Source organism: Astatotilapia calliptera, chromosome 17, assembly GCF_900246225.1.
Source record: "Astatotilapia calliptera chromosome 17, fAstCal1.2, whole genome shotgun sequence".
In the NCBI taxonomy this organism is placed as follows: domain Eukaryota; kingdom Metazoa; phylum Chordata; class Actinopteri; order Cichliformes; family Cichlidae; genus Astatotilapia; species Astatotilapia calliptera.
Window position 1 is genome coordinate 1,991,018 of NC_039318.1, and position 17,027 is coordinate 2,008,044.

The 17,027-nt window shown below is 40.8% G+C and overlaps 1 protein-coding gene and 1 long non-coding RNA gene across 3 annotated transcripts; one reads left to right on the forward strand and one right to left on the reverse strand.

Annotated features, from left to right (window-relative positions):
* Window positions 1-7,614: 7,614 nt before the first annotated feature.
* Window positions 7,615-9,141, reverse strand: LOC113009623 (uncharacterized). 2 transcript variants are annotated; one of them, XR_003270215.1, is made up of 3 exons: window positions 9,108-9,141; window positions 8,456-8,518; window positions 7,615-8,362 (listed from the first exon to the last, which is right to left on the reverse strand). It is a non-coding gene; the product is annotated as an uncharacterized LOC113009623 (long non-coding RNA). The 2 variants fall into 2 exon arrangements; XR_003270214.1 differs by having other exon boundaries at window positions 7,615-8,374.
* Window positions 9,142-13,024: 3,883 nt separating this feature from the next.
* On the forward strand, window positions 13,025-16,155 carry LOC113009208 (E3 SUMO-protein ligase KIAA1586-like). Its single transcript, XM_026147396.1, has 2 exons — window positions 13,025-15,699; window positions 15,786-16,155. The coding sequence occupies exon 1, from the start codon at window positions 13,388-13,390 to the stop codon at window positions 14,579-14,581; it is 1,194 nt and encodes a 397-aa protein (XP_026003181.1). The 5' UTR covers window positions 13,025-13,387; the 3' UTR covers window positions 14,582-15,699; window positions 15,786-16,155.
* Window positions 16,156-17,027: the final 872 nt, after the last annotated feature.

Sequence of the window (17,027 nt, forward strand, 5' to 3'; positions counted from 1 at the left end):
ATTGTTTAATTCTCCCAATTCTTTCGCTCTTTGGGCTGAAGGAAGGACACTACTCGGCATATAAATGCTCAATCAACAATCTTTTATTCCATACAATTCAACACTTCATGAGCATAAACCATCCGGATGGGGAGACATGCATGAAGAAAACCTAAACATTCACATTCTTTCTAACTCCCAGCGAGCCTGACTTATGGCCTTGGCGCCCTATTTTGTCTGCCTTCAACAACGGTGGGGGTGATGTGCTCTCTGTCTCCTCTACTATCAGAAGAAGCAAAGTCCTGACTCTCTGAAAACAGCAGTATAATGCATCATAAACAATATCATTCACTCACACTGAATCAGCAGTCTAATGTAATACAAATCAGTTTAATAACTGTAATAGTTATCACCTTCTAATTCAGGAGAATACTGCAAACTAAAACTACATAATAATTTCACAATCTTTAATTAGGGGTATAACATAGCATAAGAGAATATTATAATCCCACAGTGTCCATGTGAAAAATTCTACAAGCTCTAGAAAAGTGCCAACTGAGGTGGCAACAGTGCAGGCACTTTTTTTTTTTTACTTAAGTAGAAGTTTAGCTGCTAGTGTCAGAAATACTCAAGTAAAAGTTTGATCATGTATGGGCTCAGAAATGTAAAGAAAAAAGTAAGAAAGTCAAAGTGGTAACCTAACAGCACCTTACGCTGTAATAAAATAATATTAGCAGATCAGACTACAAACTTAGTCTGGTGGTAAAAAGAAGGGCCTCGCAGGCACATTTGGCAACCAGGGTTAGAGGTCAGACACCTGGAGCCTGCGGGTTGGGGGTAGCAACACGGTTTGGTAAAAGAGTCATCATCCATGTTTTGCATGGTGTTGCGGCTGATAAAGAGCCATAAACTACACCCATTGTTTAGAAGTGATTACCAGTTTGCTGTGGTTTTTAGAGACACAGAGAGTGAGAGAGATCATGTTCTACATTACTTTAAAAAAGGGGGGTTTCAGAGCTGTTGATATATGAAGCAGTGTTTATAGAAACACAGAACAACTCTGTTTATGGCATTGAGTGTTAAATTGTGACAGTTTCAATAAAGCCTGCAAATTCATGCATTTAAACTGGAGAGCAAAGAAAAGTTAGACGCTAGTTGCACTATTGAAAATCAGTTTCATAAAAACCACATAAACAGACAAGACGACGAATGTGTTTGTGAAACGAATGGTCACGTGTGAGAACTATGAGACAAACTGTTTCAGCCATCGAAACAGTTTGTGTCGTTAATCCTGAATGATTCTTGGTCACTGCATTTGCATGATCAGAGAATGGTCGTTTTACTCCACACACATTTGGAAAATCGCAGTTTGACAATAAAAATCACAGAATAATTAGTATTTGAGATGGCTGCAGCAACATCATTAAGGAAAAATATCTTTCCATGTCACTTTGCTTTCATTTTAAAATAGAATTTTTTTAATGTAAAACATAAAAACAGCAAAACTTAAGACATTAAAGATGGACTGATGAAATTTGTGAATATTTAAATCATTGGTGTTTCCATCTGAGAGTCTACAGGGCATATGCTGTTAGATTTGTATTGTTGATTCTCATTTATGCTTAGAGTTTTATAATCAATGTCATGTTGGTAGAGCTTTGATCCTTAGTAGTCTGTGGAGACTCCCAGAGCACTGGCATGCACACACAACTGCAGGTCAGGAGAGAGTTTACTGCTCTTACTGATTTATGGTATAGAAGGACACCTACTCTGTATCTGGTTAAGTATAAGAGCCTTTTGTTTAGATGGACCGCTAGACTCCTGATGGACCAGCTTTGGGGAGTCTTCATGTGGTCACATCTTGACCCCCCCCCACACACACACACACACACACTTACACGACACACACAGACAAGGTATTCTTTGTCCACATGTATACCTATATGAAACGTCATATGTTAATGAACCTATGCATATTCATGTAACCACAATAAAAGGAGTGTTACAGGGAACCTGGCTGAGAGTCTGACGGAGGTCAAGTGGGTGGAACGACACTTGGCTCCAGGCAGGCCTCCCTCATGCATGAGTAACACAAAGAACTTTGCCTACTCGTGTCTTGCTTTTGCTGTGTAGTTAAATTGTCTTGAACGTTCCAGCGAATAGGTTTAAGCTACAAACCTATCATATGCCAAGGCTGTGTTTTAGAAATACAAGATGGTAACATGAGACATGTTAACTTCAATAGCACTAACATCAAGTTTAAGGTGTGAGAAGTATATGCATCACAGAAGCTAAAAAGGAGTTGCTTCTCCCTTGATTTGATCAAATAAGTGACAACTGATTTGCGTAAGTTTGATGCATAATACAAAAAAAAGGTCCATGAAATAGTTCACATCACCTAAGCAAGACTTGTTCAGAATCTCAAATGTTAAAGTACATTTACTGATTGTACTTGAGTACATGAGCTAGTGTAGATGCTCTAAAAGTACACTGACTGAAAAAGAAGCTCTGCTGTAACTTCACATATTGGGAAGTTTTCTGTCTTTTGTTTGATAAAAACTGCTTTCCATACTGATATTAAGTAATGCACACAGACATCGTATGATAAACAAAATAGGTGAGCTTCACAGTTAAGGTACGGTCCCCCACACAGTCCATACACGCTTTGTCGTATATGTAAGAGCACTGGAAAAAGGTGTAATAATAATAAATAAAAGCATAAATGTTAATTGAGTCATTTTCTTTTTTTCTAAATTCAAAAATTACTTTCTGTCCACCATGTGTGTGACTAACAGTCTCACTATCAGGTGACTGTTGTAATTTGGTGCTGTATAGATAAAAGTGAACTGAAATTTCTGCTGTACAGCTTACTAGGGGTCCTGTGATGGGCCATGTGCAGTCACACAATAGAACAACTTAAAGTTCATTATAACCCTCACTGGAGAAAAGGGCAGTTTGGAATTGTAATTGACATTACAACTGTTGCACATTACTGTAAAATCAGTGCAGTGAGAGTGACTGTGAGCACGCACACACACACGCGCGCGCGCGCACACACGCACATGCACACACAGAGAGCGAGACATCAATAATACAAAGGATTGCTGCAGCTTTTGGATTTTCACTCTTTGTTGGATTTACAGTTTTTTCTGATGGCTTGAGCACATTTTTTGTAACTATTGGCTATTTTTGCAAAACTCTACACACAAATAAGTAAAATCTTCACCCAATCAGCAAAACATAGTTTCCTTGTAAAAACGAACAACCCTTGCTTATCTCTCCACACCTTTGTAAAAATGGTATTTTTGTATCCAACAGTTAACACAAGCCATCATATTACAGTTTTTTACAGACGCTAGGACACATTTCTCAATACTTCCAGTTTTTTTCTGATTGCTTACAGTTTTTCTCAAATGCTAAAACACAAAAGCCAATCCTGTAACCCAAATGACCAGTAGTCTAAACACATTTACTAAATGTAGCCACCATATTCCAGTACCATAAACACATGTCACATGAAGACACAAGTCACAAAACACAACCCTCTGTACTCATAAATCTAAACACATTTTTCCTTGCTAAAACACATGTTGCAAAACAACTCTGCTCATATTCTCAAATGAAAGCCCATGTGATGCAAAATGCTTGCCACAGTCACCAATCTTTGAACACAGGGAACACACCTGGCGTCAGTCACTACACACAATGACTCAAAATTGAAGACACTTGTTGCTAATGCTGTACCCACATGTAAAAGCAAGTTCAGAGTGCACAGTATGCTGAAGGTTCCAAACAAACACAATGGATGAAGGCAGAGTCAGGGGAAGAGGAATTTGATGCAGAGGAGGGAGAAGAGCTGGCCCTGGAAGAAGAGGAGCAGGCCAATGAGGAAGAGGAGTTCAAATGAGAGGAGGAAGAGGAGCGACCAACGAGGAAGAGGAGAAGGCCAACATGGGAGAGGAGAAGGTCCAGGAGGGAGAGCAAGACAACCTCGCACCATCATTACGGACGAGATGCGAGCAACAGCTCAGCGACATGATGCCGCACAGTGATTGTGGTGTGTGTGTGAATAACGTAAATAAAAAAACTTCACACCCTGTTCATGTTTTCAAGATTACTGTTGTGTGCAATAGATTCTGTTTTTGCATTGAGTTGTGTTACAGTAGTGTACGTACATGCAGGATTTTCCATAGATTTATACTACTCATATGAAACTCACAAATCTAAATGCCTAATCCTCTGCAGAGATCTACGACGATCCGTTACTGTATAGTTTCTAAAATATGCATTGGCAGTTATGAAACAAAGAACCTTCTCACAAATTGAGCATTGTGTTTTCAATTGTTTTGCTGTAGTGTGTAATGCTGTGTATAGTGTTTACAGTTTTGACAGCTTCGAGCTGCTCTCTTGGTGTGGGAGTTTGAGTTTTGCAGTGGGAAGGTGTGGTTGTGTTTATGTAGCTTTAGAGAAGGGTGTTGTGTTTGGACATTGGGGGACCTGGTGGTAACGTTTGTGACATGTGTTTTAGCATTTGAGAAAAACTGTAAGCACATTTTTTGTAACTATTGGCTAATTTTGCAAAACTCTTCACACAAATAAGAAAACCTGTCACCCAATAATCAAAACATTGTAGTTCTCTTGCAAAAGCAAACACAGCTAGATTAACTCTCCACACCTTCGTAAAAATGGTGTTTCCGTATCAAACAGTACACACAAGCCATCATCTACTAAGCACACAATGCGCCAACTGCACACTGATGGTATGAATACAAAACACATCTGGCTTTTGCTTTCTCTGTGCACAAGGTAGGCTATGTCAGTGTGAGCTCATACTTCTGTCATAGATCCATAAGCATAGAGGGATCCAAACTTCAAGTACTGGTGTTTATTCAAACACATCAAAACAAACACAAGTGTTTATTTCCAAGTATAGGATTATTTGCAATCGCCATAATGACTATATGGGTTACTTGGTCTGCAGTGAACATGCTTCCTCTGCCCCAGCATCTGGTCATCTAGCAATTCTGTAAAGTCACAATTTCCGTATTTTTACATCAATGGTATTGGTGTGTTTCTCATTGGCATATGGCAGTGCTACAGATCTTAGTGCGAAGTGACTGTACTCACCGATTCTCATTTCAAGATGTCCTTATGGTGCTTGCTACAGTGTAGCGGCTCGAGTTAGGCTGGACCCGTTGGCCAGCTACCCTCAGGGTCATTCCACGGTTGATGACATGGTCCACTATTGTAGCTCTGATGTCATCAGCAATTCTATTTCTTACTCTTCCTACCCTTCCTCTCCGCCCTCCTCATCTTCCTCTCCCCCCTCCTCATCCTCCTCTTGCTCCTCCTTGTCCTTGTCGTCCTCTTCATCCTACTTCTTCACCTCCACGTCCTCTTCCTCGGCCTCCTCTACTTCTCACTCTTTCTGCTGCCTCCATTGTACTCCGCACACACAGCTTACCTGTATTATAGTGCTTAGGCTGATTGCAAAGTGAACTAATTATCTAAAAAAGTTTTCACATGTGAAAGTGTGCCAGACAGTTGGCAAATTAGTGTTAATGATAGCCATACATGTGTATACTTTTGCTAGGAGTGTGTTGGAAATTTGGTAATTGAGTGTTGTGCAGTGAATTGTGCCTACAGTTTTGCAAAGTGTGTGTTACAAAATTGCAAACTGAGTGCAAAGCAGTTTTTGTGCTTTTAGTTTTGCAAACTCAGTGAGTGGTTTTGCTATAAGTCTGAATAGTTTTAGAGATTGTGCTACAGGAATCACAGTTAGGGTTTAAGCATTCACAAAAAACTGTAGGTCACTTTTGCAAAACTCACACAGTGAGCACAACAGAAGTCTATGTGGGCTAAACTGAGGACCAGTTATCATTGTTTTGGCACAAAATGCATTCAATGACTACATCTCTCAAATTTCATGAATTATCTTCTCACTCAGACACAACAACTGCCAAAAATCTTTGTACGTACAGGACATTTTGCATGTGCTTACATACTGTTTTCAAAAATGTTAAACTTATGGCCAAAACAATAACACAATGCAAAACTTGAAAAGAGCAAAATCCAACAGCAATATTTTATTGATACATATTTTAAATCTAAAAATGCAGTTTAACCAGCCACAGCTGATTCTCATTGTAGATGAACATCTGCACAGGTGTTACTCCTTCAATTTTTCAACTCCTTCAATTCTGGCAGCCAGAAGATTCTTTCCTAGGTGTGTTGCCCTAGATGACATAAGATGTGATGTGGATGAGAACCTGTGGCCAAATGGAGGAGACCGAGTAGATTAGCATTACTATTGTATGTGTATCAGTGGATGGTGTGTATACAAATTCTTGTATTTTGGGATTACTTAGTGCAAAAACATAAAAATACATAAACAAATATTAACGAATTCTGCATGATGTCTGATTCATTCCAGTAACATATATTGAAATTATAAACAGAGATGTGTCCTTGTTTTACACAAGAAAACACTGTGTAATGCTACATGTTGTTAGTGTTTTTAGGTCATTGTTTTGTGGGTGACAAAGTGTGTTTGTCGGCTGTCAACCTTTGCTAGTGTTCTGGAAGAATGAGTTTATTTGAGACCTGAATGAAGTGTTTTGGTAGTTGTAGTGCATTTTGAATGTGAAATGAACTGCTTTGCCAAGCTGACGGTCAGTTAGGAGGATTGTGTGAAGAGTTTTGCAAAAGTGACCTAAGTATTGAGACATGTGTCCTAGCTTACCTGTATTATAGTGCTTAGGCTGATTGCAAAGTGAACTAATTATCTAAAAAAGTTTTCACATGTGACAGTGTGCCAGACAGTTGGCAAATGAGTGTAAATAATGGCCGTAAATGTGTATAGTTTTGCTAGGAGTGCGTTGATCATTTGGAAATTGAGTGTAAAGCAGTGAGTTGTGTTTACAGTTCTGCAAAGAGAGTGCTGTGCAGTGGATTGTAGCTACAGGTTTGCAAAGTGTGCGCTACAAAATGGCAAACTGAGTGCAAAGCAGTGTTTCTGCTTTTAGTTTTGCAAACTCAGTGAGTGGTTTTGCTATAAGTATTAATAGTTTTAGAAATTGTGCTGTAAGAATCACAGTTAGGGTTTAAGCATTCAGAAAAAACTGTAACATACAGTTGAAAGGCCTGCATTTGTGTGCATTGGTGCATGCTGAGGTTTTCTTTTGTTCAGCATGGTTATACCATTGTGAATTTTGCTATATAAATATGCTTCATAGTCTTTCATATGTTTGACATCCAACTAAAAAATTTGAAAATATATAAATGTTTTAAATCAGTAACATTGCATATCTGGAGGAAATGTTTTTGTTTTTTAACAACAAATGAGTCACGTTTTAAACACACTTTAAATAACCAGCACTGGCAGTCAGACATTGATGAAGCGCTGCCTGTAACAGACGTGGTTTCCGTGTGAAAGGACCGCGGATGTGTTGGTGCAGAGACACACGCTGTATTGTTGCTATTCTCTTTTGCATAATCAACGCCTAACTGCCAGAAATGCTCTCATTTCACAAGTTGGCATACGTTTTGCCAGAAAGACGGTAAGACTACACAGTTAAAAACTGTAAAAATGCTGAATTAAGAAGAAAAAAAAAGATTTACACTGTTTCACCAAGTTAAAAACAAATCCAGCAAAGCTGCTTCTAACACACACTTTTATATTTCAGATCAGTGTCTAAAAAAGCACCATTAAATTAATTTGATGTTGTCTGCAGGTTACTGAGAAGTTGTTCTGAACCTGTCTCCTGGAATACGATATAATAGTGCGGGTTTTAATAGAAAATGTTTTATCTCGGTTGTCTAACAAGATCCTTACTCTGGTTGGCATTGCCTTGAGCCGACTGCTGTAGTGATTTGGCGCATTATAACTAAAATTGAAGCACACAACGGCAACATTTATTTATATACAAAAAGAAAAATGCTTTTTTACATAAAAGAATTCTTACTTCACAATTCATCACCATACTGAAACCGATTTTGTGGATACATAGTGTAAGTCCTCATCTTTAACCCATAGTGATTTGGGTAATTTCTCAGGGACTTGGAAGGGTGGCCATGCCCAGTCTACCTCATCGATGTTGGGGGAGTCGTCAAAATACAAAAAATCTTCCTCATCGTCGGTGTCCATAGTCCAGAGTTGTGGTGATGAGGAGGGTGCGCTCCACTTTGACAATATGGTGCATCTTCAGTCCAATCTTCAAATGTAGGGTTCGTGGACAGACCTTCAGAGACTGAAGTTTGGCCAGCATCCCTTTCACAGTCTTTCTGTTGTGGTGCTGCTTGTACCCAGTTCTGCCAATTTGATGGCTGTTTGAGCAGAAGGGCTACGAGATGTCATCGTTTGCTGGCCCATTCTCACGTGCTCCTACAAATCAGGCTTTTGTTTTAGAAAAGAAAACAGATTGAATATCCTATGATATACATTTAAAAATTACAATAATAGTCTTGCTTTACTTACCATTTATGAAGTCCATGTTAAAAAAAGAACGATGTTGGCCTCGCTGACCGACCGACCAAAATGCTGTAATCGCGAGGGCAGTTATTGTTGTGATATTTTGATACCATGGTAGCATTTACAGGATATTGCTTTATAGTGATATTATACAGGAAAACTGTTACTCAATAAGGCCCATTTACTAGTTGTTTTTCTCTTTCTCTGTGACCCAAGAATTAATGTGTAAGAATCACAGGCTGGTACCAAGGTCGAAAATACCACAGCGACCACTTCCTTACTCCCATCCTCCCTTCTTTATCTCTTAGAAAAAGGCTTGTTAAAGGCCAGGTGGTTTGTTTCAGAATTCACTAATGAAAGAACTCTGTATTCTATGTCTAGGAGTGTATTTCGCTGGGATAATCATAAATTGTAGCTGAACTGATAAACTATACAAAGGATACTTCTTTGCTCAGAAGGCAGGAAGACGTTCCCTTATTTGGTCTGTATCGGTTTGAACTGAGAATCTGCTGACACACGAACCTTTTTCCTCTATATAAACTGTTGTATGATGAATAAACCTTTGAGTTGATTTTGGGAAAGCAACCTGAACAGTCTCTGTGTCACTTTGTTCTCCTAACTACTCCCGACGTCGTAACTAACCTGCTGAACGGCATACCTGTGTCATGGTTCGGCTGTGTGGCAGGCAGGAGAGGACCCAAAGGCAAACTCACGGAGACAAAAACGTAAACTCAAAACACAGCTTTAATGCTGGCATAAAGTGAAACACAAAAAACAGTACTAAACTTAAACTGGGGAGACTAAAGTACAAGGAGCCACAGGGGAAAAATCACACAGCTATGAGGGAGAACGCGACGCTGAACAGAGGGAGACGCAGACAGAAATACACAGAGGGTTAACGAGGAAAGTGGGAACACAGCTGACACAGATAACCATAACGAGACAGGGCGGGGTGAACATAACACTGGCGGGAGACGGGCAGAGTCAAACAGGAAGTACAGAGGTTCAGACAGGAGGAGAGAGCACGGGGAGAACACAGTCATAACGGGCTGGGGAAAACATGGAATAAAACATAAGGAGAGACGAGGGCTCACAGATACACAGAGGGGCACACAGGGGGTAAGAGTCACAAAGGGAAAACACTTAGGGAACAACACAACAGGGCAACTCAGGAAACATGGCCTAAATAGGGAACAAAATACAAACATACAAGAAAACTAAGAATACTGGGCCAACATGGCCCAGGACCATGACAACCTGAGTGTTACTTTGAATAATTTTGAATCTTATAGGGTAAAGACAAAAACTCTGCTTATAGGTGCCCACGCCTCGGAGGAAAACCCGATCCACAGATGACCCGGGACGGAGATTTCTTCCAGTTATGAAGTAGGAAAATGCCGTGTGTCTGATGGGGTGTTTTTATATAGGTGGGTATAAACGACCAGGTGCAAATTCATGCTTTCCAGCATACTTTATTGACTCACACGGTTGCTGTTCACAATGCTCACAGAGCTGCAGCTCTCCCGCTGCCCGCTCAACATTATCACCACAACAACCCAGCCACAGGACCCAGTACAATATTTAATTCGGCGGGGCGTGATTGCGGTGCCGTGCAGGTGCGTCCGCCTCCTCTGCACGGCACCGCAGGCCACGCCCTGCCACAGTGGGCTTGGTTTCAGTTGCCCTCTGACATGCAGAGATAAAGAGCAGGTTGTAAAGAAAAGGTGGAAACTACAGAGGTGCAGTTGGGGAGTGTACCTTTCTTTGTGAACGTTAGGGTGTGTGTCCTCAGATGCTCTTGATAAGGAAACAGCATGTATTCTTGTTTTGATGACTGTTGTGGACCCACCTGTAACCCATGTGTCTAATCATTGAGTCTTATTGTTGCAGTATGTTTGTGTGACTAGTAGATAAGGGCTTTGGAGTTGACGTCACGCCGCAATGCATTGTGGGAGCGCGGCACCATTTTCGGGGTCTACGAATCAAAACAAACACACTGTGTTGGATCGACGATTACAAGATGCTTAAAAGCAGCTCAAAAGAGAACGGACTGTATAGAGACCGATTGCGTCCAGAGGCGAAGCAGCTGTACTTGCAGAAAATAGCGTGCATTGGAAATGTGGACCCGTATGAAATACGGCCGTGGAGTAAAAACCCTGAAGACCAACCGCTATTGACGTAGCCTGACATATTCTCGTACCTTATCTGTGGAGTCAGCGCGTACAAGTCGTCATTCAAACAAAGGTAAGTCAGCTCGAGTACTGCGAGTGAAATGCGTTTGATTTCCATCCGAACATTCACATTAGTGCAGCATAAATTCATTCATACATTTTATTTTAATTTTATACATTGATTAATGACCTGCAGAATCTCCTTATCATATTAAGTGATTCATAATTGTCACTTTATGCTTTCTCCATCTCTACAGTGATGGCATCCTTGCATTACATACTTTAGGTTCATTTTCTGCAGGCAGGTTTCTGACAGAGAACAGGCAGGTTTACACTATAACCTGCAGCGATGGACACATAAAGAAATGAAAAATGACATGTATGTGCTAACTTTCTAAACACTTTGTTACATTTATGATAAAGTAGATTAAACACATTTGTGTCGGCCTTGGCTCATAGTTCTTGTCTTTAAATGAACTTTGTCTGTGTGTGTTTCAGGTCCTGCACTCTCAAAGACTGAATGAACCAGCATTGCAGCCATGGGTCACTGTGAGCATCACAGGGAAGGTTGAAGCCGCCCGCTGCACCTGCATGGCCGGAGTCGCGGAGACCTGCACCCACGTCACTGCTCTTCTGTTTAAAGTAGAAGCAGCAGTGTTGATCCGTGGCACAAGGACTGTTACAGATGAACCTGCATACTGGGTTTTGCTGGGTAATGTGACCAAGATACAGCCAGAGGTTGGCCATAAGATAGACTTCTCCTCTTCAGCTGCCCAAAAAAGGCTCTTGATCAAAACATTCACAGACCATCTGTAGTGACAGGTAAAAGGAGCCGTCCTCAAAAAAGAAAAACCCCACCTGCTGCTGTGGAGGAGTCGTCACTGCTATAATGCCATCATGTTTTATCTAGGGGTCTAGATTTATGCCTGTAGTGCACTGCCGTGTAAATAATTTGCATTTACTGAATATGTACTGACTGAGTCCCGCTGTTCAAAAGTTGAATAAAGAAACAAACTAATTTTTGCCTCTTTTTTTAAAATTAAAACCACTTCATAGAACATCACATCAGTTACAATGATGATGTCATTTATAGTTTACAAATGACAAAATGTTTACACAAAATCATGACAGTGTTTACATGATATCACCCACTACTAACATTACTTTATTTACTTTGTCTTTTGAAAAAATACAGCTATTTATACAGCAAAAGACTAAAGAATATTTAACAGGAGCAGGTTTCATTTTCCCTGGTTTTATTATCACTGTTCACCAAACGCAGCAAACCTTCATCTTATCCAGGAGGGTCACCTCTTCACCCTCACATGGAAGAAGTAATCTGATTGGCATGGTGGTATGTTTGAAGCAGGTCCCTCGTGTAGCGCTGGAACTCAGTCACGATGTTTCATCCATTTCATGGGCTGGTTTGCTGCAATAATGCCAAATAATTAGCAACTCTATAGATAGAAGGTAGTTCTGCAAAATCACTCAGTAGGATGTTTGTTCTAATTTGCTATGAGCTCAGAGCGCATAGAAAATAAAACTAATAGGCTATAAAGATATGAACATATTTAGAACTTACCGGAATGAAAATGTCCGGAGCACCAACAGATATTTGGAGATGGAAGAGAACTGGATATCAGCTCGTCTCACAGCTGCTATCCAGGCTGGACGCCTTCGTTTGGTAACATCGATACACGAGCTGCCTCATGTTGCTTCCAGGTTGGGGAAGAATGAAAAGACAAACCCTTTTCAAGCTTATTCTCTTGCCGGTCGTGCGATCGAACATTGCAGCCGACCACACAGCAAGAACGAACCATGGCTATGCTTTCGCTCCTTTTTCACTTAGACCCCCAAAATGGCGGATCGGGCCAAAATTCTTTCCACGCCCACCCCCGTGACATCACGCTCCAAAGCCCTATAAGGGCAAGAAAAGGTACAGGTATATTACTACTCATAATAATAATAATAATGGATTGGATTTATATAGCGCTTTTCTAGGCACCCAAAGCGCTTTACAATACCACTATTCATTCACTCTCACATTCACACACTGGTGGAGGCAAGCTACAGTCATCTGCTGGTGTTGCTCCACTGTCAACACAGCCATAAACCAGGAAGTTTTAGAGCACTTCATGCTTCCTGCTGCTGATCAACTTTATGGAGATGCAAATTTCATTTTCCAACAAGACTTGGCACCTGCACACAGTGCCAAAGCTTCCAGTATCTGGTTTAAGGACCATGGTGTCCCTGTTCTTAATTGGCCAGCAAACTCGCCTGACCTTAACCCCACAGAAAATCTATGGGGTATTGTGAAAAGGAAGATGCGATATGCCAAACAGTGCAGAAGAACTTAAGACCACTATCAGAGCAACCTGGGCTCTCATAACACCTGAGCCAGTGCTTTAAGTGGGCCGGTACGCGCCGGTACTCAGTACCGCCACTTCTAAATATAGCTCTTGAGAGTACCGCCACCTCTCCATGCGCCCAGAACGTGCTTTTAGCGTACCGGTACTCTCATTTGCACATCTGTTATAATCGTTTGGCTGCGCTGCCGCTTTACAGAGCGCCCTTCACAAGCACGCTTCCTAATTCGTCCCACCGAGAGCAGAGACTACATTACCCATACACCAATGTGTTTTACAAGTGAAAAGCGCATGCGTCGCTTTTGCCGTTGTCATGTCAACAACTCAACGTGGTCCGGAGAGGGTGTGTAAAACGCGCAAACAGCTGCTCGGTTAAAATACAAAAACAATGAACACTTAATATGCTCTCCTGGCATCAGACTCTGTGTAGTAAAAGAACAAGGTCAGAATCAGAGGACTCGCTGGCTGACACCCCACCAAGCCAGAATGATATCGCTGCAGGTCAGACGCAAGCTAATGAAAGCTGCACTAGTGCCGCAGCCGCGGACGACGGCACTTTTTGCGACGACGAGGACGAGAATGACACCATTTCTACCGACGACAACAGCCGCGTTAGCGAGCATGAGTGGCCAGAATGTTGGTCCCAAGCACAAGTCCGGTATTTCTCCACAAATTACAAGTGGCTGATCAGCAGAAATCAAAAGTTGGGTTGTAGTGTGTGTAGTCAAGTTTGTGCTCGCGTGGATATGCAGCAAGGGCAGAGAGTGTCGCAGGAGTGGAGTGGGTGCTTAATGTCGTCTTTTGGAAGGGACAAGGCTGCACAACAAAACTCACCACGAAAGAAAATAAAAGAGCACAGAGACTCAATTTATCACAAGAAAGCAGTTGAAATAAAAGAGAAGGCAACACAAAATACAATGCAAAAACACATTGAAGATATGAGAAAGGCTGACTACGCTTCAACTTGCAATGTGTTTAGAACAGCTTATAAGATTGGTAAGCATGGGCGTCCCTTTACAGACATGCCAATAGATGTCCAGTTGCAAGTTTTAAATGGTGTCAAGATGGGCAGAGTTTTGCACTCTAATAACTCATGTGCAAATATACTGGATCACATTGCAGCTGAAATGAAAAAGAAGGTAGTCAATGACATAGTGATGAATGAAAGAAAATTGTGTGTGCTCATTGATGAATCCACTACAATAAGTGGAAAGTCTGTGCTTGTCGTGTGCCTGCGGTCAGCTATTTCCAGTGAAAATCCAGACACAATATTTTTTGAACTGATTGAGCTGCAGGGGACCACAGCAAAGGACATCACTGAAGCACTGTTAGGATGTCTTCATAATAATGGCTTTGACCCTCACTACCTACAGGAACATTTGTTGGCATTTGCTTGTGATGGAGCCTCAGTGATGCTTGGGAGGAAAGCAGGAGTTGCTGCGCAGCTTTGTTCCAAATTCCCTTACCTGTTTGTCTGGCATTGTTCCAATCAATTCAATTCAATTCAATTTTATTTATATAGCGCCAAATCACAACAAAAGTCGCCTCAAGGCGACTCAATCACAGACTGGAACTGGCAGTTTGTGATGTTTTGAAGGAGGTAGGAGGAATCAACCACTTTAAAATATTCTTAGATCAGCTTTACTCCCTCTACCATGCATCACCAAAAAACCAAAGGGAGTTAACTGAGAGTGCTCACAATGTTGGACAACGTCTCCTTGTGATAGGCCGTGTTTTATCAGTGCGTTGGGTTGCTTCAAGTGAGAGAACAGTGAAAGCAGTATGGGAGAACTACCAAGCTCTGCAGGTACACTTTACAAGTGCTGCTGCTGATAGCAGCAGGGACTCAAGAGAGAGAGCAAAATACAAAGGACTCAATGATGTTCTCACTACTGTTTCTTTTGTGGTCAATCTTGGCATCATGTATGACGCTCTCACAGAACTCAGTGACCTCTCAAGAATGCTCCAGAGACGGGACATGACTTTGGATCAAGCCGACAGGCAGCTGGACCGACAAATCCGGGTGTTTGAGTCAATGGTATCCACACCTGGTCCCTACACACAAACTGCCATTGAAGCTGAAAGGGAGAAAATCTTCAGAAATGTATGCCTGCATGAAAATCAGAGGGTTATAAAAATCAACCATGGCCAATTTTTCCATAGCCTGGCTGAAAATGTTAAGTGCAGGATGACTCCAACAACTTCCTCGCATGTCAGTAAAACCTCATCTGAAAAGACAGATAGTCACCTCCTCTCAGACATCAAGGTCCTCCAGTCTGACTCCTGGCCTGCATCTCTAGATATTCAATATGGGGATGCAGCGGTCAGACGTTTATGTCAGAGATTCAGAGTTGGGGAGAGGGAAAGTGTCCTAGGATTTAGGAAGTATAAAGACCTTAAAGCTTCCAAGACACCAGCAGCCCTGAAGCCGCTTCTTACAGCTGTCCACACCATTGCAGTATCAACAAGTGAATGCGAGCGAGCTTTCAGCTCAATGAATGATACTTTGACAGATAAAAGAAACTCTCTCAACATCAAAAGGCTTTCAAATATGATTTTCCTGAAATGCAACGGACCACCCTTGGATCAGTTTAACGCACAAACATATGTGCAGACATGGCTGGCACTAGGGAGGAGAAGTGCAGCATCCACAAACTGCGAAGCCCAAAGTGAAAGGAAAGTGGAGCCCAAAACGTGCTGGAGCCTTTTCTAGGTAAAATGATTTGTACAGTATTTCTCATTTTTCATTTGGTGTACTGTGATTGTATTTTGCTGAATCTGCTTTTGTATATTTTTCAGGGGTAAAGAAATGAACCATCTTCAAGACTCAAGATTATGTTCTACTGTTCTATGGTTATTATGTTTGGGTTGCTTCAAGTGAGAGAACAGTGAAAGTAGTATGGGAGAACTACCAAGCTCTGCAGGTACACTTTACAAGTGCTGCTGCTGATACCAGCAGGGACTCAAGAGAGAGCAAAATACAAATTAGTTTATAATTTATTTTATGTACATTTTGTTAAAAAAAATTTCAATACCTTTTTGCACATTTTATTTATGTTCAGTAGCTCTTTCTAGCTCAAGCAAATCCACAAACTAATAAAATGATTTATTATTTTGTATAAGGTTGTCTGTTGACTGTTGTATATAAAACCCATTCAATATAGTTGTTGTTACCTCAGGGGAGGCGGGAAAAAAATAGAGTACCGGCACCTCTTTTGGGCCACTTAAAGCACTGACCTGAGCAGTGCCGCAGACTGATCGGATCCATGCCACTCCACTCCGCATTGCTGCAGTAATTCAGGCAAAAGGAGCCCCAACTAAGTATTGAGTGCTGTACATGCTCATACTTTTTATGTTCATACTTTTCAGTTGGCCGAGATTTCTGAAAAACCTTTCTTTGTACTGTAATATTCTAATCTTCTGAGATACTGAATTTGGGGTTTTCATTAGTTGTCAGTTATAATCATCAAAGTTGTGAGACATAAACACTTGAAATATGTGAAAAAAAAAGGAAAAAAAAGAAATGTACATATCTTCATGCATGCTTTGCAAGCTCAGTGGATGTTTTTTTTCTTTTTTAGAGAAAAGCCTGTCTGTATAACGGAATCATTAAAATGTTAAAGGTTAAAAAAAATAAAAAGAAAGAAATATGTGTGGACTGAATGTATACATCATACAACTTTCATTTTTTTGAATGGAATTCGTGAAATAAATCAACTTTTTGATGATATTCTAATTTTATGACCAGCACCTGTATATATATATAAATTCCCCACCACAGGGAGAATTTGTGTTAAATTTTTCATTGATAGTATATGGATTTGTACACTTGCAATTCTGGATACTAGTCTGTGTTAAATCAATAGTAATATATTTTTAAATATTGTGTACTTAGATTAGGAACAGCAGCACTTTTACAGTTGTTACATGTTTAGTGAGCAGCTGCCAGATTGTGATGTCATGCATTAAGATGTCAGCTGTCATAATGTGAATCCACCCGAAAGAAACAGAACCAAGCTTGCACACTTGGATACAGGATTT